This window comes from Rhinopithecus roxellana, chromosome 9 (assembly GCF_007565055.1).
Source record: "Rhinopithecus roxellana isolate Shanxi Qingling chromosome 9, ASM756505v1, whole genome shotgun sequence".
Classification (NCBI taxonomy): Eukaryota; Metazoa; Chordata; class Mammalia; order Primates; family Cercopithecidae; genus Rhinopithecus; species Rhinopithecus roxellana.
The window spans coordinates 128,659,302-128,687,080 of NC_044557.1; the positions used below are offsets into that span (position 1 = coordinate 128,659,302).

The 27,779-nt window shown below is 49.7% G+C and overlaps 1 protein-coding gene across 1 annotated transcript; it reads left to right on the forward strand.

Moving 5' to 3' along the window:
• XKR5 (XK related 5) lies at positions 1-26,158 on the forward strand. Its single transcript, XM_010381385.2, is given in 8 exon segments — positions 1-58; positions 2,622-2,805; positions 10,535-10,719; positions 12,346-12,374; positions 12,376-12,556; positions 14,034-14,203; positions 20,043-20,154; positions 23,917-26,158. Coding segments are annotated over 8 exon segments (2,055 nt in total). The 3' UTR covers positions 25,053-26,158.
• The last annotated feature ends 1,621 nt before the right edge of the window (positions 26,159-27,779 follow it).

Genomic DNA, 27,779 nt, shown 5'->3' on the forward strand with positions numbered 1-27,779 from the left:
ATGCACGCGGGGCTCCTGGGGCTGTCCGCCCTGCTGCAGGCGGCCGAGCAGAGCGCGCGTGAGTGCGGCAGCCCGAGGCTGTGCTCACCCCTGCAGCCCCCCACCCCACCCCGGCGCTGGAGCTGCACAGGCGGCCTTTGCCTGGACGGGCACTGCCCCGGCCTGCGCCCAGCACTGCGCGCCGGTGACGCACGGTGGTAGCCACCCCACCTGCCGAGCACGTCCGCCTGTCCTTAGTGGATGCCCACGCATGCACGATCCCCCCACGGATGCATGATTTTCCTCCACCTATGCTCGGTCCCCCGCCCCCCGACTGGTGCTCGCCTTCCTCCCGCCCCTGCACGATCCCCCTACCCCACGCATGCAAGATCCCCTCGCAGAACTGGGGGAGATGTATCCGCCCTTCCTTCCCTCACAAGCTTTGCAAAGTGCTGCGATGCCAAGATGTGCTGAGCGCAAGTCTGGGGGCGCCCAGGCTCTCCCCCGACTCCCCGCCGGCCAGGGGGACCCTGCGACTTGGAGGCTGCTCGCAGGAGGGGTGGCGGGAGGAGGGGGACAGGACTCGGCATCCACGCGGCCCTGTAGGACAGCGACCCCGCTTCGGGGTTTAGGACAGGGCGGGACGCGGCCCTCCGGGGCCACCTTTGTTGAGGGGGAAGCCCAGAGCACGCCAGCCGCGGCGGAGCAAAATGGCCCCATTTTTCGCGCCCTTCTGGTTTAAATTCGTAACTCCTTCAGTGCCGGAAGGAGCGTCTCCGCCCACTTCCGCCGGGCTCCCTGCGGACGCCTCTTCCGGGGCAGAGTCCCTGGGGGAGAAGAGAGAGGACCCTGGGGACGCTGCCTGGGGACTTTTCCATGAGTTCACTGGCGTCCCCGCACGTCCGGCTGTTTCCGAGGCGCGCAGAGCAGGAAGCTCGCAGAGGACGCGCAAGCGCTCTGGCTCCGCGCCCCGGACGCGAAGGGCTGAGACAGGACCCGCGGGGGTCGGCACCCACTCCAGGTGTCTTCCCTCGTCCTCCAGCTGGGCACGGCCTGGTTGTTAGCATTCCCCAGCCCTGCAGCACCCAAGGCTTTTTGTCCAAGGGAGGCTGCCGCAGAACGCTCGGGGTGGTGAGAGCCGGACCCAGTCTGGGCACTATGGAAGGGCTGCCTGTGCCCGGACCCCGCGGTCCAGAGCTGCAGCGTCCGCAGCTGTACCTCGGGGCAGTTTTCGCAGTTTCCCTAAAATCCGCGGCTTGTCTTCATTCATCCACATAGAACTTTACTATTGGAAAGCCTAAGTAACAGTTGTATGAAAGGATGCCTGTGTGCAGTGCCTCTACTAGCGCACCGCCTCCAAGATCAACCTCAGACAACCCTCAGGAGGGGGTGCTAGGAGTACCGGGGAGGCCCAGAGTTCCAGGCCAGGGAGTTCCCCATGTGAAAGTAGAAGAGGGACCCACAGAGCGAGCTGTGACCCCACAGGGACTAACGGTTCCGTAGTGTGGAGTTATTGACTGGGGAGTGCAGATCCTCTCTCCACTGTGTAACGGTACCCAACCACCATCACCAACCAACCAACCAACCAACCAGAGAGGAGGTGTCATCGTTCTCGAGGATGCACAAGATGCTAGGCACTTCGCACATGTGGTGTATTGCCCAGCAGCTCTGGAAAGCCCTGACACTGTCATTTAGTGCATGCCTGTCCCTGTTGCCAGAGGCTCTGCGGGCTCCCAGGCTGCTCCTAGGAGACTCTTGCTGGTGATGGGGACACTGTGTTGGTTGGTTACTGTTTTGTTTTGTTTTGAGACAAGAGTCTCGCTCTGTGGCCCAGGCTGGAATGCAGTGGTGCAATCTCTGCTCACTGCAAACTCTGCCTTCTGAGTTGAAGCCATTCTGGTGCCTCAGCCACCCGGAGTAGCTGGTATTACAGGCACGCAGCCACCACACTTGCTAAGTTTTGTATTTTTAATAGAGAGGGAGTTTCGCCATGTGGCCCAGACTGGTCTTGAACTCCTGACGTCAAGCAATCTGCCCGCCTCAGCCTCCCAAAGTGCTTTGGTTTTGTTTTTAATGAGATAGTTAGGTGTGGCCACAAGATGAGACACAGGAGAGACTCTGGAAAGCAAAGTTGTTGTACTCACAAGTCCTAGGACAGGAGACATGGCACACCATGCTGGGCCACAGGGCAATGTCACCAGCACCAGCGTGATCAGGAGGCAGGAGATAGGAACCACGGGAAGTTGAGGCCAGACCCTTTGCTGGGGCAGGGCACCAGCTTCAGATTAGCTCTTTGAATAATTTCTGTGGCTTTGGGGTATAAGGGTGGTCCCTGGTTGCCTGGCACTGGGCCCTGGGATGATTAAGGCAAAAGAAGTTCAGCTTTTGGGGGATATGGGCCAGGTAGGGGAGGTCTGGCTCTGGCTAGATTTAGTTCCCATGTCAAAGGTAAGCCCCTGGCTGGGCCCTTTGCTAACTCAAATAATTGCTAGCCTTGGGAGGGGCAGTCACTCCCCAGCCAGAAAAGTTTTAAGAGATCAGGACATCATAACATCCAGAAAATGTTAAATTGTTTAAAATACAGGTACCCACACTCACTCCAGCCTTCCAATAACCTGCTTGCCTTTCCCCTTCTCCCCTAGGCCTCTACACTATGGCTTACTACTTCACCACAGGGCGGCTTCTGTGGGGGTGGCTTGCCCTTGCTGTCCTCCTGCCCGGGTTTTTGGTCCAGGCCCTGAGCTACCTGTGGTTCCGAGCAGACGGGCATCAAGGGCATTGCTCCTTGGTGATGCTGCACCTCCTACAGCTTGGTGTTTGGAAGCGGTAAGAACAGCTACATCTTTCACCTCTGGAGCACAATTGCACAAGTGCAGTGGGAGGACTCTTCTGTCCATGTGGGTTCTGTCCTCAAGGTCATAAAAGTTCGGCATTGGGAAGAGGTTCAAAGCTGCCATAGCAAACCCCTGCTCTGATATTGGCACCCCCGGCTCCTGCCTGCACTTTCTCTGTGCAGCTGTGACCTTATGAAAGGCTTTTTCTTGTCTTCAGTTGAAGTCCTGTCTTGCTGTTTTGATTTGTTGGTTGAGCTGTTAGTTCCTTATAAAGCAACTTGCTTAAGGCAGTTCCATCTGCACACCTGTCACCTTAGAATAGGAAGGTGGCATAGCTTTAGTGAACCACAGACTAGGCAATGAAGCCAGTCTGTTGACATTTGCTTCAAGACTTCATCTCAGGAAAAAGTCATTTGGATGCCAGGGCTAGTTTTTTGTCTAAAGAAGTAGCCAGGGATAGTTCTGGGGCCTGGTGGGCTTATCTGTGATCCACAGACCATCTCAACAGGTGAGGGCTGATTTTTTCTACCTTGAGAACCTAGATTCAAGGAGCTATGAGAAGAGATGTATCAGTGAGTTTATATCAAGGGCACATTTCAGCTGTCAGCTGCTGCCTTATAATTCCATTGGGTTGATAGGGATTTTTGTTTTGTTTTGTTTTGTTTTTTGAGACAGAGTCTCACTCTGTTACCCAGGCTGGAGTGCAGTGGCGTGATCTCGGCTCACTGCAACCTCCACCTCCTGGATTCAAGCGATTCTCCTGCTTCAGCTTCTCAAGTAGCTGGGACTACAGGCACATGCCACCATGCCCAGCTAATGTATTTTTAGTAGAGACAGGATTTCACCGTGTTAGACAGCATGGTCTCCATCTCCTAATCTCGTGATCCGCCCACCTTGGCCTCCCAAAGTGCTGGGATTACAGGCGTGAGCAGCTGCACCCGGACACAGGATTTTTTTTAAGGGAGAAAAATTCAGGGATCAGAGCAGCGAAGCCCTGCAGCTCAAGTGTTCATTAAATCATGGGCACCGAGGGTTGGAAGAGGGTTCAAGGGGTCATGGCCAATGCTGCTCTGTGTCCTGGCGGCTTATGCCTGCAAACTGTTCCCAAGACTTTCTCCGGAGGCACTGAAATGAATGTTGAGCCCCACATGGAGCATCATTGCGAGCAGGAAATGATGCCATCCCACCCAGAGTAGAATCTCAGCTAGGAGGTAGAGGGTGCTTCTGAGAAAGACTTCAAGCACCCACTCTCAATTTCACTGGACCCTCAGAGTTGGACCCTAAACCTCTAACCGCACCAAAAGCATATTTGCAGCCACAGGCATTTTGCCAAAGCTGGGCCTTTGTGTTCAAGCGGCCGTTCCTCCGAAAAGATAGGACCCTTCCTTCCATGGGGGAGAAGGCAGAGAAGGATCTTTCCAAGGGCCTCGTAGGATTAGAGCCTCTCCTGTGGCCTGGCTGCCATTGTCGTCCCCTTCCCTGATCGGCCCAGCCCAGTAATCAATCCATAAGGGCTCTGGGTCTTACTTGGCTTTGACCATCACAGTCATAAGGCATGAGCCCTCGAGGACAGAGGCCTGTTGAGTGAGTCAGCTACCATAAGCACATGTTTGGTAGCCCAAACAGAGAGGTAAGCCCAGGTGATCACTTAGAGAAGCTTCCCAGGTAATGGTTAGACAAATCTGCCTTCTGAGGCTGTGTGGACCCTCAGGCCCCATGGAATCCACTGCCTACCTCAGAGATGGCGACTGCCAGGGGACCATGGTGTGTCCAGATTCATGCTGCTGGTATTTCACAGTGGACCCCACACTGTCTTTCCCATGCACTCTTAATTTTCTTAAGTGATGCCATGATTTTCTGGTGTATATTAAAAAAACTAACTTGAATAATCCGGTATATACTAGTGAACTCATATAGATAAGTGAAGAGATACATGAAAATTATAAATTAGGAAAAACCATTAGTCATGTATATTTATTCTTGTTTTTAAAAAGAGGTTAAGGTGACTTTAAAAATACACATCCTTAAAAGAACAAAAAAGAAAAGAAAAGAAGTGAGAAAGGCCAGGTATAGAGATGAAGTGTTAGAAAACAAGATAGGGCCAGAATGCACAGTTATTGGAAGCAGGTCACAATTTGGCCCTAAGGTTTGTAACAGCCAGTGCAAGCATAAAAGCCGCAAGATTTGCAGTGTTTCTCAGGTTAAACATGAACCAAAAAACAGAAATTTACTTCCATGGAGGAAAGCTTTGGAAGTTAAAATAGACAACAGTAGATCTGTTCCTTATCCTGAAACTAGCACATTGGGTTCAAAGAAAACACTGAGTAAAGTGGTGTTTTAGTGAAGCAATCCAGCTTTCCGAATTGCAGTTCTGCAAAAGGACCTGTAGGGGGAGCCAAAACAATTGTGTTTTGCACAATTTTGAATTGCCTAAGAATATAGGTCCCTTTGAGTGTCCTCATAACAAAATACAAAAGAATCTACTAACTGAAAATCCAGTAAAACACAAAGTTACTTATAAAAATGCAAGGATTGAGGCCAGGTGCCGTGGCTCACGCCTGTAATCCCAGCATTTTGGGAGGCCGAGGCGGGTGGGTCACGAGGTCAGGAGATCGAGACCATCCTGGCTAACACTGAAACCCTGTCTCTACTAAAAATACAAAAAATAAAAAATAAAAAAATTTAACCGGGCGTGGTGGCTCACAGATAAGAAGACAAGCATGCTCAGCATTACAACTACTGTTTAATATTGTGTTGGAGGGTATATACCTAATGTATAAGGAAACTGAAGGAAATAAGATCATGTAACTAGCAGAAGGGAAGAGTGAGACACTCATCCTCTGCAGATGATTATATGCTTGTCTACCTGGAACAATCAACCTTGTCAAGCTGGTAAAATAGTTGAAAAGGCAGCCGGGCGCGGTGGCTCACGCCTATAATCCCAGCACTTTGGGAGGCTGAGGCGGGCGGATCATGAGGTCAGGAGATCGATACCATCCTGGCTAACATGGTGAAACCCCGTCTCTACTAAAAATACAAAAATTTAGCCGGGTGTGGTGGCGGACTCCTATAGTCCCAGCTACTCGGGAGGCTGAGGCAGGAGAATGGCGTGAACCCGGGAGGCGGAGCTTGCAGTGAGCTGAGATGGCGCCAGTGGACTCCAGCCTGGGCGACAGAGCGAGACTCTGTCTCAAAAAAAAAAAAAAAAAAAAAAAAAAAGCAAGGATTTGGCCTGGCGTGATGGCTCACACATGTAATCCCAGTGCTTTAGGAGGTGGAGGCAGGTTGATCTCTTGAGGCCAGGAATTCTACACCAGCCTGGCCAACATGTTTGAAACCCCATTTCTACTAAAAATAGAAAAAATAGCCAGGCTTGGGCACTCACACCTGAATGCCTCCTACTCAGGAGGCTGAGGCATGAGAATCACTTGAACCTGGGAAGCAGAGGTTACAGTGAGCTGAGATTACGCCACTGCACTACAGCCTAGGCAACAGAATGAGACTCTGTCTCAAATAAATGAATGAATAAATAAATAAGTAAATAAATGAATAAATAAATGCAAGAATTTAAGCCATAAGTGTATTCTTTTTAACGTTCCCAACAATACATACTATGTTAATTTTAAGTCTGACTCTGTTCAAGAGAACCTAACATTGGTGACTACTTATTCAAAGACCATTACTTTTTTCCACTTAGGTTTTTTGCTTCCACTTGAATACTGTATGTTACCAACACCTTTCTCATCTTTCTTTTTAAGCCCATAAATCCATTTGTAAACTCAGCCTGAGATGACAGAAGAATGCCTATCTCATCCTTAGCGTGCATCTTGGTTTAGCAATTTTTCTTTAGTGAAAATTCAAAGTTCTCAAAAGCAAAGTTAAGGTAAACTCTAAAGGTATGTAAGACAGGTTCAGCATAAATGAGTGGAGATTTAATATTTAAAAGTATATAAAATATAGCCCTAGTGCTGGAGGGCCGAGTCCTGCCTCAGGAGCCCTTGAGTGAGGCTTGAAGGATGCTGCGAGTTCCATCAGTGTAGGGAGGGAACAGGCATTTCCGACACAGAAAGCTGCAGCCGCTGGTGCAAAGACATAGATGCGTTCCAGAAGTGGTGTGTTTAGGAAATTAGGAGAAGCTTATTGAGACTAGGGGGTAAGAATTTGCTAGATGGCAGGAATGTGGCAGGAGATAAATGGGCTGGACCGTGAAGATACTTTTCTACTGGGATAAGGAGTTTGGATTTTATCCTCAGGCACTGGAGACCTGTTGGAAGGGTTTGAGCAAAGGAATAATATGGGCAAATAAGCCTATAGACAGATGGCGCCAGGGACAATAAAATGGAACAGAGTTGGGAGGGACACGGTCCAGGCGGGCATCCAGAAATCCAGGCAAGAACTGATAAGGACCTGGAATGATGCAGTGACTGTGAGGACAGATGTCGGACACCATCTCATAGGACCTAGTGACCAAACCCCCATGCTCTCCATCCCGCCTCAGCTTTCACCCCAGCTTCCCTAGTGGCTGTCCAGGGGTCTCAGCCTGAATTTCTCCCTCTGCAATGGGTTCGAGACATGTCGTTTCAGAAAACCGGGCTAGTCACGTTCCCACTGGTCCTCTGTTTCTTACAAGGGTAGCCCCACGACTCAGCCTCTCCTGCCTCCCCCACCTTACCAAGCACCAGATACTCGCTATTCCCAGACATGGGCCTTCATTTCAGTGCCTTGTACCCTGTGCCACTGACCCCAGACACTCCTTTAGGCTGTTCCTACCATCTACTTGTCCAGAGTTTGCCTGTCCTCCTCTTCCAGGAAGCCTTCCCTGACCACCTTATTCCCTCTCCCTGTGACTCTGATTCCACTACTACCCAAGCCACTCATTTTGATACTTTTGATACATTTCTTCCTCTTTAAGCTTTTCACATTTATATGTTTTCTTTCCACGCTGAATCTTAGGTTTCTAAAAGACATCTTTCATTTCTCTTACTTTTTTTTTTTTTTTTGTGAGAGTCTTCTTGCTGTGTCACCCAGGTTGGAGTGCAGTGGCATAATTATGGCTCACTCGCACCCTTGACCTTCTTGGTTCAAGTGATCCTCCTACCTCAGCCTCCTGAGTAGCTGGTACTACAGGCACCCACCACTATCTCAGCTAATTTTTTTTTTGATTTGTAGACATGGGGTCTCCTTATGTTGCCAGGGCTGATCTCAAACTCCTAAGCTCAAGCAATCCTCCTGCCTTGGCCTCCCAAAAAGCTGGGATTCATTTCTCTTGCTTCTCCTGTGGTCTGTAGTAGGTGGGCTTTTCAAAGCCCAAGAAAAATGCATATTGAACAAACAAAGCTTTCTGGAAGAGCAAGAAGAGGAAACTACCCCGTGTCAGGAACAAATGATTTGAGAGTGAAAAGAAAGCTACTGCCTGCCCTCATGGTTACATGTTTTAGTGTCATATGTTTTTCTTAACATTGAGTTTATATCAGGAATCAAGACACAGTAAGAAATGGGTTCACTCCAGGATTCCCAATCATGAAAAAGGAAAGTTGTTTTTCTTAGACATCTGTCCTGGGATCTCAGCACCATGAATAAAGCCATTTCCAAGAGGACTCCCCGAATCTTCTGCTCTGGACGTAGAAATGTTTGCCAGCCATCAGGGTCCAGCTTGTCACCTGCCAGTCAGAGCCTTAGGGGTCTCTAGAGGGAGTTTTGCAGGTGACCTTCGACATGCGTCCAGCTTGACTTCGGGAGCTGCTAAATTGAAGTGACCTCTAGTTCTTAACTTGGACAAGACAGGGAAGCAGAATCCGGTGGGTTTGCTGGGCACCAGGCTTGTGTGCAGGCGGCTGTGGTTGTCTCCTTGTTGCTGCTGCGGGAGAGACCCAGAGAGGAATTGGTGGGTGGTGGCGAAATCTTACCCCCAGGTGAGACTCCAAGTCTGAGAGCCCGCAGGTGTGGCTGGGGAGTGGCTTCGTCGTCATGGGTTCTATATGGCTCTTCAGGTTGCAAGGAAGGTGGCCTGTGCCACTTTCTACTCATGAGATGAAGTTTCCAACAAAGGTGTCTGGCACAGGCTCATGGGGAACAGAATGAAGCGAGGACATGTTCTGACTTCTTTCTCTGATGCTTGGTTCCTTTTCCGAGAGCCTAGGAGGGCCACCCAGGCTGGGTGAGCTGATGTGTCCCCGTGGCCTTGGGCCACCCCATCCTGTAATCCACAGTGCAGACATCAGCAGCTCTCTCTGCTGCCTGGTTCTTGGCCTCCACCCACCCTTGCTGGTGTTCCTTTAGTATCCAGACCCCTTAGTGGGAACAGACCCCAGGGTGCTGTCCTTGGCCTCTGCTGTCTTCACACAGTCTCTTCTGGCCGCTTCCAGTCCCTCAACCACAACTGGTCATCCAGATCTCTCCTTATGGGGGCTCCACCCATCCTCACATTCCTCACTGCTAAAGAAATTCATGTTGTAGCCAATCCAGCACTCCTCACCTGGCTTAATTCCGTCAGTAGCACCACCATTTCCAAGTCATTTAGGCCTGAAACCTCAAAGCCACTGCAACCTCCCTCATCTCCCCTGTTCAGTCATCAAATCCTGATCTCCAACCCCACTATTTTCTGCACCTGCTCCCCACTTTCCATTCCTAAGACTCCCTTCTCACTCACCCTTCACTAATTACTGCTAGAAGTATTCTATTAGCTCTATTTCCTCCTGATGTCCCTATCGCCTATTCATACACACACACACTACATGCATGCACACACACACTCACATTGCACATGCTACACATGCACACTGCACACATACATGAATAGACACACATGTACCTGCATGCACACACATATATACACATACACACTATACATATGCACGCACATAATGCATATATATATGCACATGTTTTGCACACTTGTACACACACATGCATACATGCACATGCAGATACATACACACACAAGCACATATACACCACATGTGTGTGCACACATATACATGCACTTGCAGTATGCATGCACACATACATAGACACACACATACATACACATTCATCTCATACCCCAAATAGTACATATACCTCTGCCAAATTCATTTTTCCAGAGCAAAATCCAAACCCCATAGCCTGAGGTTCAGGGCCCTGATCTGCTTCACTGGGACCAACCACATCAGCCTCCAAGCTCCGCATGGTGCTCCAGCCACCTGGATCCCTGGCCACCCCCCAGCAAAGCCCCCAGATCCTTCTTCCCTGTCTGCTCTTCATGTGCCCCAGGCTTAGCAGCCCAGAGTTCTACATTCTATGAGACCTTTTCATCTTTTTGTCCTCCAAAGAGATGACAACACAGTACCTTGCAACAAACATCTGTCAATAAATGAATTCCCATCCCAAAAGGCTCCGGGGAAGGACTCAGGTCAGGGTGATTGCCGAGTCTCACAGAGCTGGCAGCCTGGGTTCCCTTGCCATGCAGCCGCTGCAGCTCAAAGAGCCCCCGGGTCAGGTACTGGGGTACTAAACGTGGGGAGAGTGTGGCCTGGCTGAGCACCATGGGACTCAGGGAACTTACATAGAATTGACGTCTTCTGCTTCTAGTCAGTGCCTGGCAGGAGACTAACTAGTAATCTAGGTGACTAGTAAGGGCATAGGATATTGCTTAGCATGTAGTATGTCTCTAAATGAAAGCTGGTCCTACTGAAGCTCACCACAGTCTGGCTCCCGGTCACGTGCCCTCCGCTGTTCCCTAGGCACTGGGACGCTGTGCTGACTGCTCTGCAGAAGGAACAGGAGGCTCCCCATCGAGGCTGGCTGCAGCTGCAGGAGGCTGACCTGTCGGCCCTTCGACTGTTGGAGGCCCTGCTGCAGACTGGACCCCACCTGCTGCTTCAGACATATGTTTTTCTAGCCTCAGGCTTCACAGATATTGTGCCAGGTGAGTAACTTTCACCACAGAACACAGACTGTCTGGCAGCCGAAGGGGGACAGGAACGTGAACCTCTTTAGCAAAACCCTCCCTTCGAGATTTCCTCTGCTTAGGAGCATTAGGGCACCTGGAGCTCACTAGCCCAAGATGATGCTTAAAACTGGCTTTTGCTGGTGCATTGAGTTTACAGAGAGTTGGCTCCCTTCTTTCTTAAGGGTCATGTTCTAAAGTCAGCCCATAAGATAGAAATTGCTCATAATCAAAATTACCCTGAAAACGCCTTGGAAAGACTGCCTGTCCATCAACTCAATGCGCATGTTTTTCTTGTATCTTTAGTCATTAGAATAATTCTTGGCCGGGCACAACACTCACACCTGTAGTCCCAGCACTTTGGGAAGCTGAGGTGGGCGGATTGCTTGAGCCCAGGAGCTCAAGACCAGCCTCAGCCTGGCGAAAACCCATCTGTACCAAAAAATACAGAAATTAGCCAGGCATGGTGGCGTGCAGTTGTAGTCCCAGCTATTCACGAGGCTGAGGTGGGAGCATGACTTGAGGCCAGGAGTTTGAGGCTGCAGTGAGCTGTGTTGCACCACTGCACTCCAGTCCAGGTGACACAGTGAGACCCTGGAAAGAAAGAAGGAAAGAAAGAAAGAGAGAGAGAGAGAGAGAGAGAGAGAGAGAGAGAGAGAGAGAAGAAAGAGAAAGAGAGACAGAGAGAGAGAGAGAGAAAGAGAGAAAGAGAGAAAGAAAGGAAGGAAGGAAGGAAGGAAGGAAGGAAGGAAGGAAGGAAGGAAGGAAGGAAGGAAGGGAGGGAAGGAGAAAGAAAGAGAAACTTCTTTACAAAGCCAGAGGCTTATGCCTTCAAAGCCATGTGGAAACTGAGAACAATGCAGGCCTCAGCAATATTTGTCTCTAGCTCCCACTCATTTGAGGCCATTCGCATTGTCATTATGTCTCTCCATGTTTCTCTCAGTCGCTTCTTGTTTCCCTCTCCCTCTCCCTCCTGCTTTCCCCTTTTCTCCCCTCCCCTTCCCTCCCCTCCCCATCTCTCCCTCCCCACCTCTCCCCTTCCATCTTCATCTCTCCCTTCCCTTTTGCTGAGTGTCCACAATTGCATACGCATAAATTAAATGCATCACATACATGACTGTCCTGTCCTTCCATCCATATTTATCAAAGAGCCTGACACCATTGGATGTTTTGGTTCTTTTATTAAACCTCCGTCATATGGATCAAACAGCAAAGTACATTTGGGGTGGAGCCATGTTCAGAGCCTTGTAGAATCAGCTCTGTTATACACAGCGGGCTTAGAGGATCAGGAAGTGGGACATTTTTCTTAAAGGGCATAGAAAGAAAGAGTCCAGCCCATTTGCTGGGAAGAGCATTTAGTACATTGTGCAGTGGAAATATTTCCTGCATATCCCCGTTTCTTCCTGAATATAGACGTGTGTATTTGGACATAGAGTTGTTATGTTACCTGTTAGTCAAGGTGAGGGGTTAGTGATACCCTCTGTTCAGCTAGGCTTTAGCAAGAGGTTACACATCCCATTAAAGAAATGCCATGAGTAAATCTTCACAAGGTACTATCACTTCGGAACCTTCAAAGCATACCACGTCTTTCTGCTTCCCTTGCAGGGGTGAGCACCCTGTTCTCCTGGTCCTCCTCTCTCCTGGGCACTGGTGTCCTACACTCGCTTCATGGGCTTCATGAAGCCAGGCCACCTGGCCGTGCCATGGGCCGCCCTCTTCTGCCAGCAGCTCTGGAGGATGGGCATGTTGGGAACCCGCGTGCTGAGTCTGGTTCTGTTCTACAAAGCCTACCACGTTTGGGTTTTGGTGGTTGCAGGTGAGCTGAGCTAATGATCTGGTCATCTGTTGCTGCATAAAAAACCAATCCAGAAATGAAGGTCTCAAGAATAACCACTTATGATCCTCAATCCCAGGCCTGCAGGCTGACTGGGCTCTCCGCTGAATGGATCTTGAAGCTTGGGGGGCCTCAGAGATGGCAGTGGGGTAGCAGGTGTTCGGATTCATAGGGAGCCTTGACAGGAATTAGCAGCTGAAAATTCCAATGGAGAGGAACTGGGAACTGCTAGTCTTCTGTAAAATTAGGCTCAGAACTGGCTCAGCATTGCTTCTGCTGTATTCTGCTGGTCAAAGCAAGCACAGCCAGCCCAGATTCAAGAGCATGGAGGTCTAGACTGCAGCTCCCGATGAGTACACATCCAGAGCAGGAAGGAATGCGTGCTGGCTGTCTTGGGATATCCTTAGCTTAGACATCCCAGCCCTCAAAACTCCCAGCTAAATCTGGAGCAGAGAACTTCTCAGGAGACTGTTCTGTGTTATAGGCCGAAATCTTTTATGTAGAAAAACTGTCAGTCAAACAGGAGGGAGGTACAAGGTCCCACTTGCCTCACCTGATATAAAAATATACAGTATATATGTGATACCACACATAGCCTCCAAAAGTGCACCATTTCCTTTGAATGCCGAATCTCGGACATCTCCTCTGTTGCAAATAGGACAGCTCCACTAAATCCAAGCCCTCCCTCCTCCCTCAGTCTAGGCACACACATATGAATGGCAATGACAGAGAGTCTTTCTGGCTCTGGAGGCTCCCTGAATAGGGCCTGTGTGTCCCTGCCAAGGAGAGCTGTCATCTCTGGTCATCAGTGAATATATTCTGCAAGAAGGAACAGTGTACTCTTGTTTTAAGAGAATTGGAGACATTAAGAAATATTTGGCTCTTGGGCCTAGATCAAACATTAAATACAGTTATTGGCAGAAAAGATAATTTTTTTGAAAAAAAAAAACTGTGCTTCTAAAGAGAGATTAGCTATTTTGTTATTCTTTTTTTAAAAAGTCAGCTTGAAATCCAGAATGATTTACTCATCTTAAAATATGGGAATAAAAATTAGAGCTGCACCACATAGAGTTCTTTCCTTTGGATGTGGAGGTTTTTAGCTCTTGTAACAATTTTAAAATAATTGGCAGTCAGTATTATAACTGCCTCTTTAAACACTTTTTGGAACAAAAAGGGCATAGGTATACAATATTTGGCAAGTGTTATTGAAGCTAGTCTTTCTTTTGTCATCTTCGAATTAGGTCAGATACCCTTCATAAGAATAAAATGGGATAATACATGCAAAGACAAACTGCGTTGGTTTTCTGTCCCCCTCAGATCTCTTCTGGGTTTTGATGTCTCTTCTTGGAGGCTGAGTCAAATGTGGTCGGAGAGGCTTCCAGCCCCTGGTCTCTGTGTCCATGCTTGTCCCCCCACCTCCCTGTGTGGACCCTGACATCTGCACCTGGATTCTCTGCAGGTGCCCACTGGCTGGTGATGACATTCTGGCTCGTCGCCCAGCAGAGTGACATCATCGATAGCACCTGCCACTGGAGGCTGTTCAACCTGCTCGTGGGGGCCGTGTACATCCTCTGCTACCTCAGCTTCTGGGACAGCCCTTCCAGAAATAGGATGGTCACATTCTACATGGCAAGTGGCACTTTTCTTCATCCTAACTTTTACAGTGTATACAGCAAGTAGGGTGTGTATGGGTGTGTATGGGTGTGTGGGGGGGTGTGTTTGTGTGTGCACCAGTGCACACCTATCTCTTGAAGAAGGAATAGCTTAGTTTAAGAAAAATTCTTAAAGAAATTATAGTCTTGAACAGAGATGACAGGTTTTGAAAATAGTAACCCGATCTCCAGTTGTGGCCCCGCATTCAATGTGGCAACAACTGAGGCATATTTGGTGACGCCTTCTCTACATCGGCCCACCTGCTGAATATCATTACAATTCAACGGTATTATATCATATACTCAATGTCTTTGTTAATCAACTCCATTTTTATTAGGTGTTTATGATTAAGATCCAGGCATAGCCCTAGAGAGTATCAGAAACACAAAAGTGGCTTCATGCTTCTTCAGATTGCTTTGAGGGCAGTACAGATTTCTTCCTATTAAAAAAAAATTATAATACTTGGAAAGTAAGTAGGCACCCAAATAACTAAAATCAGATAGAATGTGGCTAGGTGCCAAGAGAGAAAAAAAATGTCTGGGACTCATAGGAGTAGCTGCCAGCATCACCTCTCATCAGGATGACCTAGAGACTTTCAGATGGACAGTGGAGATTGAGCTGGATTATAATGGGAAAAGGAGAGAAAATATAACCACGTAGGTGGGGGCACGGGTTTTAGAGTCAGAAAACTTGCACTGGAGCCCAGCTCTGCTGGCTGCTACCACCAACTGGCTTCAGCCAAGAATTTAAACTGTCTGAACCTACTTCTTCATGCACACTAGGAATAAGTCACCCTCTCAGTGTTCCTGTGAAGATTAAATAAGATCTACATACTTTGCAGGGTTCCTATAAAGACCAAATAAAACAATATACATAACTAGCTGGCACAAAATAACCCATAAATTGTGGCCATTATTAACATGAAAAGGTGAGACTTTTGAGGGAGGAGTCAGGCATTCCAGGGTAGAGACCTGGGTGAAGATAAAGGCAGGATGCAGCTGCCATCCAGGAAAGGGGAACATCCTGGACACCTGCTGATTTTTGAACCCATAAAGCACAGTGACCTCATAGGCTATGGAGCCGGACAGAGCTCACAGGACTTGTGACGTTGGACACATTACTGAGCCTCACCAACCTCAGCTTCCACAGCTGAACACCAAGCATAACAGCATGTGTGTTGTAGGTAGGTTCACATGCGACAGGGTCCAGGTCATGCATGAGCAGCCCCCCAACCCACATGATCCCCACGTGAACAAAGTGGAATCTTGATTTTCTCGGCCAATTTGCTGAAGTGGCTTATTCATAGGTGGACATCCCATCTGCCAACACCCAGATAAGCAGGAGTTCAATAAGGAGGAGTTTGACACCTGCCACCTTGTTTGCTTGCGTTTGTCACATTCTCACCTCAGTCGCCATGTCATCTCCCAGGAGTTTGAGGGCTGTTACAGAAGCAAAGAAAGCAAATCATTCTTTCTTCCCAGCTGTCTCATACAGTCACTAGATCACTGAGTCGAGCGATTAAACAGTAAAAACAGAAATCAGACACCATTACATTCGGAGTGAGATCTACCACAGTGGCACGAGTGTCCTTATCTCTCTCCCTGTGCACAGACCCTCCAGGCCAGGCCATCCCAGCCCGGTGGCTTGGATCCGGATCCCAGCAGCGTGTGGTGGGGAGCATGGGCCTTAGGACTTGGTGCCCAACCAGCTAGGGCTTGATACCAGGATCTTTCAGTTCTGAACTGTATGAGAGTCATCGGGGCTCCCCCGACCCCCACACCCAGTTTTTTTGCATCTCTGAAATGGTTGTTGCTAGGATTGATAAGATGATGGATAGAAAGCCAAGAGTCTGGTGCCTGGCACAGGTAGATAGATGTAGATGCTCTGAAAGATAAATAATAATTTACAATAAATGAAAGAGACATTGGGAGCAAGAAAGGAGAGAAAGAAGGAAGGAGGAAGGAAGGAAGGAAGGAAGGAAGGAAGGAAGGAAGGAAGGAAGGAAGGAAGGAAGGAAGGAAGGAAGGAAGGAAGGAAGGTTAGGGAAGAGGAAGGAAGTGGAGAGTAAAGATGGCAAATATCACCATAAAGAGGTGAAATAACAAATAACTCCCAGGATAACCTATTAAACTACTGACATTTCGAGAGTGCCTGCCAGTCACATTCTGAGGTGGGGCTGCAACCATGAAACTGAAGAAAAGGCAGAGATGACAGGTGGGCATTCTCACCACACACTGCACCACGCACACTGCCCAGGCCTGAGTCTGGGCCCCTCCCTGTGCCACACGGTGCTGGGCAACCCTGGCTCTGTGACATGGGCCATTCAGAGCACAAGACAGCCTCTCCCTCTGTTCCTCAATACCCCCAGCTAATCTCCATTGATCCAACGTGGCTGAGTGGCCAGCGCCTGAAGCCAGTACCTCTGGGCAGGTTAGCGATGCCCAGACTGTGATCTTGGAAGCCTGAGGCCACACTGTGGTGGACACACTGGGGCACCACTCCCTGAGATGGGCACCCTGCTGGCACAGACCTGTGCTGCCATTCAAAAGCATTACCTTCTGCAGAGGGTGCCGGGCCCCTCGCAGCCCCAGCCCTTGAGACAGCAGCTCACAGAGGAAAGAGACTGCGAGAGCCCAGGCCCTGGGTGGGCCCTGGAAGAAACTGCAGTTCCTGTCTGGAAGCCGCAGCCTTGGGCAGCGCAGCCCAGGGCCCACCCAAGGATCCCCCACCTATGTTGAGCCTATTCCTGGGCCACTGGAGAGTGTACCACCCCCACATCCCTTCAAGTAACAACATAAGACGTTTTGTTTGGCTTTTGGTTTTTTTGAGACAGAGCTCGCCCTGTTGCCCACGCTGGAATACAGCAGCGCCATCACAGCTCACTGTAGCCTCGACCTTCTAGGCTCAAGTGATCCTCCTACCTCAGCCTCCCGAGTCACTGGGATCACAGGCACATACCACCATGCCTGGTTAATTGTTACACTTTTTTGTAGGGCCCTTAACCAACAGGCCACCGCCTGGCAGGGGTTCAGGAGGTTTCTGCTGGAAGGGTCTGGCAGGGGCTGGGGACTGGGGGCTGGGGGCCTCCAGTGCAGCCGGGCATCAGCCCTGCTGGTTGTCAGTGGCACTCAGGGGGGCTTTTCTGCAGTGGAGATCCCCAGGCTCCCCCTCAGAGATTCTGGCTCAGTAGGTCTGAATGGGACCTGGGAATCCGTGTCTGGAGATAGCCGCAGGTGACACTATGACCGGCCTAGCTCAGGAGCTACTCACCTGTCCTCACCTCCTGCGCAGAGGTGGGAGCAGGCCTCTCGGTCATTTCTGAACGTAATATAAGACCCGGTCTCACTTCTTTCATCCATCATGGGTTTATTCACATCAGCACACATTCAGCTTCCTCCTGTGCTGAAAATGGAGTTCGACACCACAGTGTGAGAGTGTCGTGCCTCAGTGGCCACAAAGACATAAGCAAATCCATGCAGCCACTGTGATCAGAGAAGTGACGCTATCAAAACTCCACAGGACACAAGAGGCAGAGCCTGGGAAAGTCAGGGAAGGGTTTCCAGAGGGGACTTGCACCAGGTGCTGTGTGGTGAGTGAGGTTCACCTGAAGGAAAGGTGTGGAAGGGGGCTAGGACATTTCAGGCAAAGCTGCAGAAGACCGTGGAGTGTCTGGAAATCCACAGGAAAGTGAGTGCATGCAGCGTCCAAGGTAAACAAAGCCCTGCACTCATTAAAAGCAATGAAAACAGATTGCACTGAGTCTTATCACCACAGGGAAGACAGCCCCACATGAACTGAACCCACCTTCAAGTTGTGCAGAGGTGACTGGGGACTTAAAAGGGAGAAAAAAGGAGGAAGGCGGAGGAACATCAAGGGGCTTGGGAGACAGGGAGGTGGAAATTTACAAAAAGCAGGAAAGTGGGATCGTAAATGGGAGCGTGCCGTCTGCGTTTGTTCATTGGCGCTTGTCCCTTGTTAGGAACAGAAACAAATTTCTCATTTCTTTATGACAGGAGGCAAGAGTCAGTCCTGTTAGAGCAATGCACCCACCAGGCTTGGAGTCTGTATTTAAATAGATGGCTCTTGGGTCCTTGAGGAGACAGTTCTGGGTAATGAAGATGTGTATCTCAGAGCACAGCGAAACGATTTGCAATTGCAAGCTTTCTAAAGTAACTGCTCGGAAAGGAAGTCCAGGGTCCTATCCTCCCAGCACCAGGTTTTGGCTGGAACAAACAGTACATTCTCCTGGCAGCATTGCGCTTTCTTAGGCAGGAACTTAAAGGAGACTGAGGTCAGCATCGTAGGGGTGAGGCCTTGAGCCGCTGGAAACTCTGTCAGTGTTTGTTCAAGTGTCTCGGTGTGGGGAGGTGAGGGGCATCATATGTGCTGAGTCTGGAGTTCTCGTTGGCCAGGGTTGAAGACTCATGGAAAAGAAGGCTCAGAGGATCCTGACTGGAGTTTGGTTGAGGAAACACACTCTTTGTCAGTGGAATGTCATTTGAGGAGAGCATGCTGGAAGATGACCCCAGAAAGGAAAATTGGGGAGAACTGGCAAACAGGACCATCTGCTCTGTTGAGAAGCAGGGACTGGATCCTGAAGTTAAGGGGGGCTGTTTCGAGGTGCACTGGGGAGGAATGGCAAGGTGCAGTCTCTGGGTGAAGCAGGTTGCCCCGACGTTGGTGTGGAGGAGAGATTTCAGAGAGAGAATGAAGATGGGGCTGCCTAGGCAGAAGGCATGGGGCCAGAACCACGAAAATGGTGGGAAAGACAGGAGGCAGGTGATGGAGTTGGGACAAATGTAAGGATCTGAACCACCAGAACCACATAGCTGAGGAGTGGGGAAAGAAAGGCGCCTTCTGTACTGGCTGCTGGCCTTTAGTATAGAAACCCTGCCGATGGCGCCCAGAGGGACTGGGAGAATGGACATTCGTAGGATTACGAAGCAGCTCCTCATAATTTTTTAAATTTATCTACTTATTTGAATTTTTGAGAGTGAAAAATGAAGCCAGTGAATAACCCTGGCAAATCTTTAAAGAGTTTTAGCAAATCAGTATATAATTTAAGTGTTATTTTAAAATAAATAACATACACAGTATTTAAATATATCGTCTTTGAATTACATCGAGTTTATTTACTTATTTTAATGAAGATATATATTTTTATATTTAAAAATTGGAAAGCAAAGTTAATAAGCCGACCCAGACGGGTACAAAGAGCCTTCTGGACCATCTGCCATTTTGACCAGCAGCAGCTGCAGTGCCAAGCTCCTTTGTCAGCCTGCGAGCGCCCGTCTCCTGCTGCCACCTGGTGGCCACAAGGCGAATTTACCTGGTGGCTGCAAAGCAATTATTTTAAGGAACCAAAATCCTGAAGTTGTTAGAAAGTTTGTGACCCTAGCTCCCTGGAATTCAGTGGCAACATGAGCTCTGCAGCTGCCTTTAATTACAACACTAATATGTGCCTGCAGTTAGCGTGAGGATGGAGAAATATGAAAAGTAGAAAATAAAAGTTTCTCTCAGCCCAGACTGACTCTCTAAAGACGGCCCCACAGCCATTTGAGGCTTACATTTCCTGGGCCTTTATGATTCTGCAGACACTTTAATGAGCCACTCTGAGAACAGAGTGGCTCTCTCTTTGCCAGAGAAGGTCTCAGTGGGACACAGCCCTGCTCCTGGGAAGGCCCTAACAGCCTGGGGTCTCCAGTGGGTACTCAGGATGGAGGGGAGGGGGAGCCGCTGCAGACTCACGGGACGAGGTGGTCCCTGGGTGGTCTGTACCTGAAGAGGTGTGGTGCCTCTCCCCTGGGTCCCGCAGGTCATGCTGTTGGAGAACATCATCCTGTTGCTTTTGGCCACTGACTTTCTCCAGGAGGCATCGTGGACCAGCCTGCAGACCATAGCTGGGGTCCTGTCTGGATTTCTGATTGGTAAGCCCCAATGTTGCCTTCTTATCTACATCCCCTCCCCAACCTATTTTTTTTTTTTTTTTTTCTTTACAGTGAGCTCAAAGGGCAGGAAACTGAGTTCAGATGTGGTTAACTGGAGATCAAGGAACCAGGCTCACTGCACTGTGGGTAGCTGAGCCGTCCCCATCAGAGCATGAGACACTGAGCTCAGCCTCATCTGCCTTGCGATTGTGCTGAGAACCTCACACAAAGCTGGGGCTGTCCCTCTCTACCCCAAAGCCCCCGTCCTCCCCAGAGTTGCCTGCAGGGTCGAGGACGTGACCTCCCTCTCCCCTCCCACCTTGGGGAGCTCCTCACATCCTCCTCACATGACACCCTCTGCAGCCCATAGGCAAGCACCCCAGGAGGTGGGTGCCCTAGCAGTGGAGGAGAGGAAGGTGAGGCACAGAGGAGGTCAAGTCCCCAAAAGATCCAATGGTTTGTAACAGATAGAGCTGAGATTCAAGCCCAGCTCCAATGCAGGCCTCAGCACAGGCCTGGCAGCTGTAATCAGCCACGTTTTATGAATGCATGGCCCCAAGGTCTGTGCCGTGCCCACAGTGATGACCTCGCTTCCCAGATTGGCATGAGCTCCGCAGGGATTTCGCCTCCTACTTGAAAGGTATGGACACCAGCCTCCTCTCCCAGCACAGCAGGCTTCCACCACTGTCACTTTCAGGCCTGCGGTGGGACCGTCAAGGAGAGCACCTGCACATTTCACATGGGGCCTCGTGCTTCTGCAACACGGGCCAGGACAAAGATTCCCCAGTCCTCTGCAACAACTCCTGCCCTCACTCCAGAACCTGCTCTCTGTCACCCACACTCTGAAGAGGTGCCTGGAAGTGGCCTCGGGTTCTTTTCTTGCTCACAGCAGCCAGGGGTTGGACGTGGCCTGTGTGAGTGGCCTGGACCTGGGAAAGGAATGATCTGGACACAAAGTACTTAGTGAGATGCAGGGGCTATTCACGGGCTGGAGAAGGGTCAGACGCTGTGGCCTTGTAACAAGCGTCTGAGAGCCACAGACCACCCTGGGTTTCAGCTCTGTCCTTCTTCACGAAACATCATGGCTCCTCACTTGTTCCAGCTTCAGGTGGCTGAGACAACCCCTTCTTTTTCAAATCAAACTTTTTAGAAAAGTGTAGTTTTAAGAAATAATACAGAGAGGCTGGGTGCGCTGGCTCACACCTGTAATTCCAGCACTTTGGGAGGCCGAGGCGGGCGGATCACGAGATCAGGAGATTGACACTACGGTGAAACCCCGTCTCTACTAAAAATACAAAAAATTAGCCGAGCATGGTGGCGGGCACCTGTAGTCCCAGCTACTGGGGAGGCTGAGACAGGAGAATGGCGGGAACCCAGGAGGCAGATCTTGCGGTGAGCTGAGATCCGGCCACTGCACTCCAGCCTGGGCAACAGGACAACACACTCCATCTCAAAAAAAAAAAAAAAAAAAAAAAAAAAGAAATAATACAGAGAGTTCCCTGTACCCATTACCAGGTTTTCCCCCAGTAGTAACATCTTGCAAAACGGTGGTACAACATCACAGCCAGGATCTCAACATAGTACAGTCAAGGTGCAGGGAGAACCCTTCCATTGCCATGAGGACCCTTCCTGTGGCCCCATTCCTCTCGCCCTGCCCCCTCCTCCCCTCCTGGCCACCATCCATCTGTTCTCTGTTTCTGTTATTCTGTCACGTGGAGAATGCTGTGTGAAAGCACCACAGTGTATGCCCCCTGGGGATCGGTCTTGTTCACTTGGCGGAGCTCTCTGGAGAGCCCCCCGGGTTGCTGTGTGTCAGCAGCTCCTTGCTTTTTATGGCTGAGTTGCATCCCATGGCTGGGATGGACCACAGCTTGTTTCACCATCGACCCATGGATGGGCATCTGGTTTGTCTTTTTTACGATAATCATTTGAATAGCAGAGCATTGATTTCTAAGCTGTGTGTGTGGATAAATGGCCTATGGGAAACTGAGGACATCAGGCTGCCCAGGTGAGAAGCACCCCTCTCACCACATTGCATGGTAGTCTGGGTGTTCCTGGCATATTTCTAGCAATCCTTCCCAGGGAGGGGCCACGTGATACTTGGAATGAAGGGGCCTTGCCAGCCGGGAGGTCTAACAACTCATCTGGATTTTCCAGCTCATGGGAGGTATAGCTGAGTCCTGGGGGCACAGTGTGGTGGGAGGGACAAACATCCCCTCATCTACTTTCTGGATTTTAACACTGATTCAAAAAAGATGTCCCGCAGCACTCCAAAAACCTGTCACACTCCTGGGAGTGGACGCCTGGTTTCCTTTCATTTCCACTCCAGTGAGAAGACATTTTCATAGCCAGTATGCTGGCCCACGGCACAGCAGGAGGGCAGTGAGTAGGGAGCCCAAAGCCGCGGGCAGCACCCAGCACCCAGGTGGCCACCGGCTCAGAACCATGTCTGGCGCTCCTCCTCTGGCCTCTGATGGAGCTGCCAAACGCCTGGCTCCCCAGTTGACCCTTGGGAATCCTCAGCTGGAAGATGGATCACAAATTATAGTCCAAGGAGCACAAGCTTGCATCCAGGCTCCTCCCCTTTTCCTTCCATCCTGTGACCAACATTCATTGAATACCAACTGCGTGCCAGCCTGGGGATGCCACCAAGAACCCCCAGACCACATGGCCTCTGGAAAGTCTGTGTTCACTGAATAAGTGTGCCCAGGACTTCTGTGGTCAGGGTCCTTTGTTCATCTCTTCTGGCCTTGGGTGGCTGCTTGTACAAGAAGGATGATAATATGTCCCTCACCGGGCAATTGTGAGAATTCAAAACAGTGCAGACATTGGCTGAGCAGGGCCTACTGCAGAGGGGGCGCTGCACACAGAGGCATTCCATCTCTCTTTCCCAAGTTTGAGCCTGGCCACTAACCAGCTGCTCGACCCAGACCTCCCAGTCCCCTCAGACAAGAGAGGATTGGGGGGTGGGGGGCATCCTCAGGGGTCTTTCTAGCTCCGTCATGCTGCAGTCTCCTGGCCTCAGGCATTACTTCAGGTTTTGTGCTGTTTATAATGAGCACCCTGAAACCAGGCTCTTTATCCAGTACAACAGGAAACTGGAAATAACGTGGGAGGCTTACTGGAATGCTCTGTTAAAGAAATTATTGCAGCAGTCAACACTTCTGATCAAAATAAATTAAACTGACAACAATGTGATTAAGATGTTTATGCACAAAGGAAGTATTGTTGTTGTTCATGGAAATTCCTTGATATGGGGTTTTTGATGAATCTGATTAACCTGTTTAGGTCTTACTTGTTTTTGAGGTTATTTCTTACATCCTCCCTTCCCCCTGCTTTGTAACCCATCAACCACTGTATTGACAGTTGAATTTGGAGTGTATGGTCCAGTTACTTGAATGCATATTTCTACCAAACATTTTGTACCTGTGTGTACACACACACACACATGCATGGATGCACACTCACACGCACACACATGTAGATGACTCAACTGGAGCTGCCCTCAAGACAAAAGCATAGAATCAATCGGATTTAAGCCTTGTTATTCGTGTTTAAGTCTAGAAATAGTTACAGCTTATAGAAGCTGGAACCTACTTAAATTCCCCCAAAATAGCCAGTTCTGAGGCTCCAACAAGAGTCCTATTTTGGATCCCAAATTATCTTGCTCTACACAAAAGGGCCGGAACCTGAAACTGCACACCACAGGGAGGATGCAGACTTCAAAGAACATAACCTTGTGGTCGCTTTGCTCTTTTTCAGGCAGTGTCTCGCTGGTGATTTATTACAGCCTGCTGCATCCAAAGTCCACAGACATCTGGCAGCGCTGCCTCAGGAAGTCCTATGGCATTGCAGGAGGTGATAAAACAGAGAGAGGAGCTTCTCCCCGGGCTGCAGCTCTAGCTGGGAAGAGAACCGAGAGCTCAGGCTCATGCCAAGGGGCAAGTTATGAGCTAACCATTTTGGGGAAGCCCCCTACCCCTGAGCAGGTCCCCCCAGAGGCTGGGCTGGGGACCCAGGTTGCTGTGGAGGACTCCTTACTCAGTCATCACCACTGGCTGTGGGTGAAACTTGCCCTAAAAACAGGAAATGTGTCTAAGATCAATGCCGCCTTTGGAGATGCCAGTCCTGTCTACTGTCCACCTGCGTGGGGGTTGAGTCAACAGGACGACCTGCAGAGGAAGGCCCTGTCCGCCCAGCAAGAGCTCCCATCCTCATCCCGTGACCCGTCAACCTTAGAGAACAGCTCTGCATTTGAAAGTGTCCCTAAAGCAGAGGCCGACCCATTGGAAACCTCAAGTTACGTATCTTTTGCCAGCAATCAGCAGGATGAGGCACCCAGCCAGAACCCAGCAGCCACGCAGAGGGTGGGCACCCCAAAGGAAGGAGCCGGCGCTGTTTCTGGGACACAGGGGAAGGGGACGGGTGGGGAGCCAAGAGGAGGGGAAGGACAGCAGAGTTCCACATTGTACTTCAGCGCCGCTGCAGAAGTGGCCACATCCTCACAAGAAGGCAGCCCAGCTACTCTGCAAACGGCCCACTCTGGAAGGAGTCTGGGAAAGAGCTGCCCTGCCCAGCCTGCGTCGCCCCAGCCAGTGGCCAAGCCCTTCCCCGTCACCATGGCTGACATTAGCCCCATCCTAGGCACAGGCCCCTGTAGCGGCTTCTGCCCTAGTGCAGGTTTCCCTGGAAGAACCCTCAGTATCTCAGAGCTGGAGGAGCCGCAGGAGCCCACAAGGGACCAAAGTCACCATGCAGCTGTTGGTGTGTGGATGTCGTTGCCACAGCTGAGGACTGCCCATGAGCCCTGCCTCACGTCCACCCCTAAGTCTGAGTCTATCCAAAGGGACTGCAGCTGCAGGGAACAGATGAAGCAAGAGCCGAGTTTTTTCATCTGACCACAGTCACCGTGGGATAAGACAACAGGCTGACAAGCCAAGCTGGTCATTTGGTGCAGTGAAAAGAGAAATCCCACTTCTGACACCTGTGTCCTTGGGCACATTACTGTCACCTCTGAATCTCCATCTGCATCCCTGAAAAATGAGGAAACAGGGCTGGATGACTTCTCAGATTCGCTGTAAACATCACAGACCCCACCCATGCATAGCAGAGACTCTAATACACTGTGGAGGAGGAGAAAGAGATTCCAGTCAAAATTGCCTGCTGCCTTTTATGAGCTATAGGTTCCCCTGTTTTATCTTTTTGCCGTGGCTTCTAGGAAACACAAAGGTAAAACCCAGATTCCTGTTTTATTCGGGGTTCTTGTTACAATTAGCTTTGCCTCACACTTAGTGGTTATGAATCTCATTTTCATATATTCTAACTGCATTATGTTATGAAATCTCCTGGTAAGATAATGTGAATGCTTTCTGGGAGTAGATAAGGACTGTGTGCTTGTAATAACTAACATAACTGAAAATGCAAATGTCATTCTAAGATTCCCGTATCTTTTGGTTAGGGGACAATATTAGAGCCCTTAAAAAGGAAGAGTAGACTCACTTAGCTCAGCCTCTCCCATGCTAAGGGTACATGCACACATTTTCTGCAATTCGCTCTGACCATGAGTATCCTCCTGGCCAGCTGCATAAGTGTATTTTTTTGTGAAATGTGCAGCTCCCCTTCTTGCAGGCTGGCCAGCCAGCAGTTCCCTTCCAGTCCCCACTGCTGCTTTCCAGCCCATCTCCTTTATCTCCAAGCTTTGTTCCCACCTCCATTCGATGTGAGACACTATCCATGATTTAAGCCCATCCAACAAGAAGGGAGCAAACGTCCATTCCTCTCACACTCTCCTTCCCTCTAACTCCTCCACTTTAACGTGTTCTTTGTGGCTAGGTATTTCCATCATTTCTTTAAGCCTTGCTTTGTAGCTGATTAAGGAAGTCCAGTCATAAACCATCAAAGAGAAAGGCACACAGAGAGCCGGATGCTATTTGGGGATGGGTATTTTTGTTTTGTTTTGTTTCATTTGTTTATTTGTCGAGACAGGACCTCTCTGTCACCCAGGCTGGACTTCAGTGGCACGATCTTGGCTCACTGCAGCCTCGACCTCCAGGGCTTAAGCAATCCTCACGCCTCTGCCTCTCAAGTAGCTGGGACTACTTGCAGGTGGGCACCATGCCCGGCTACTTTTTTGTATTTTTTGTAGAGACAGGTTCTTGCCATGTTGCCCAGGCTGGTCTCCAACTCCTGAGCTCAAGGGATCTGCCCACCTCGGCCTCCCAAAGTGCTGGGATTACAGGCATGAGCCACCGTGCCCAACCAGAATGGGTAGTTTTTATTCTCTCCAAACACTTCTGGATTAGGGGACAATATTAGAGCTCTAAAAAGGAATAGTAGAATAACTTAGCTCAGCCTGACACATACTAAGGGAATGTGCAGACACTTTCTGCAATAAGCTCTCAGACCATCAGCATCCTCCTGGCCAGCCACATAAGCCAATCAGGTTTGGCAGACAAGTGGCTACAAACTTTCCATACCACAGGTGAAGATAACGAGGGTTTGGGTTGGATGCAGGGGCTCACACTGGTAATCCCAGCACTTTGAGAGGCTGAGGTGGGAAGATCACTTGAGGCCAGAAGTTCGAGACCAGCCTGGGCAATGTAGTGAGACCCCATCACTACTAAAAATACAAAAATTATCCTGGTATGGTGGCACACACCTGTAGTCCCAGCTACTCAAGAGGCTGAGGCACGAGAATCAGTTGAACTGGGAGGTGGAGGTTGCAGTAAGTTGAGATCACACCACAGCATTCCAGCCTGGGTGACAGAGCAAGACTCTATCTAAAAAGAAAAAAAAAGTTTGTTAAGAAAACAAAATCATTCATAGTTCCATTCACTGTGCTCTCCCAGCATCTCAGTCCTTCCTCCATGCAGTCTCTCAACAGCATGAATTCACTAACGATGGGGGCTGTAGGCATGAATTTTGGCTTGAGTGCATATCCTGGTTCAATGGCATTTGTGTTATGGGGTAAAAGTAAGGGTGGGATATGGGGAATTTACTCATTCTTTTCCAACTTTCTAGCCCTTGAATAGCCTGGAAAGCTAGAAATACTCTTCATTCATTCATTCATTTAAGGAATATTTTTTGAGTATGACAGGCACTGAGTATGCAGAAATCAAGGCATGTGCTTGCTGCTCGAGGCCCTGTGGACCGACATGGGCTTCTCCTCACTTCATGCCTCCAGAAAGCGTATTGCCCGGTGATGAAAAGGATCATAAAATATACATTTATTAGAGAGGACTAATAAATGGACACTTCATTCAAAAATGCTTGCTGAGCACCTACTGGATGCTAGCCATTAGGATCACAGAGCCACACAGAAGCGATGTGACAGGTACCCACAGCATCAGTGGGAGAAGCAGGTGAGAGCTTTATGGAGACCCCTCTGAGACGGCTGCAGGAACCCGCAGCAGGTCGGCTTAATAGGGCCGTGATTGTCGTCTTCCAGGACCCGACACCGTTCTGTAGAGGAGAGGTGCTGTTTTCTTCCTGCAGTTTCTTATGAGCCATGACGAAACTCCTCAGGGCTCCAGACAGGATCTTAAGACAGAGTTACCCAAAGGTGGACAAGGCTGTCCCTGGAGATGAGTGCATAAAGCCAGAACAGCCCCTTAGTGCAGTGACCT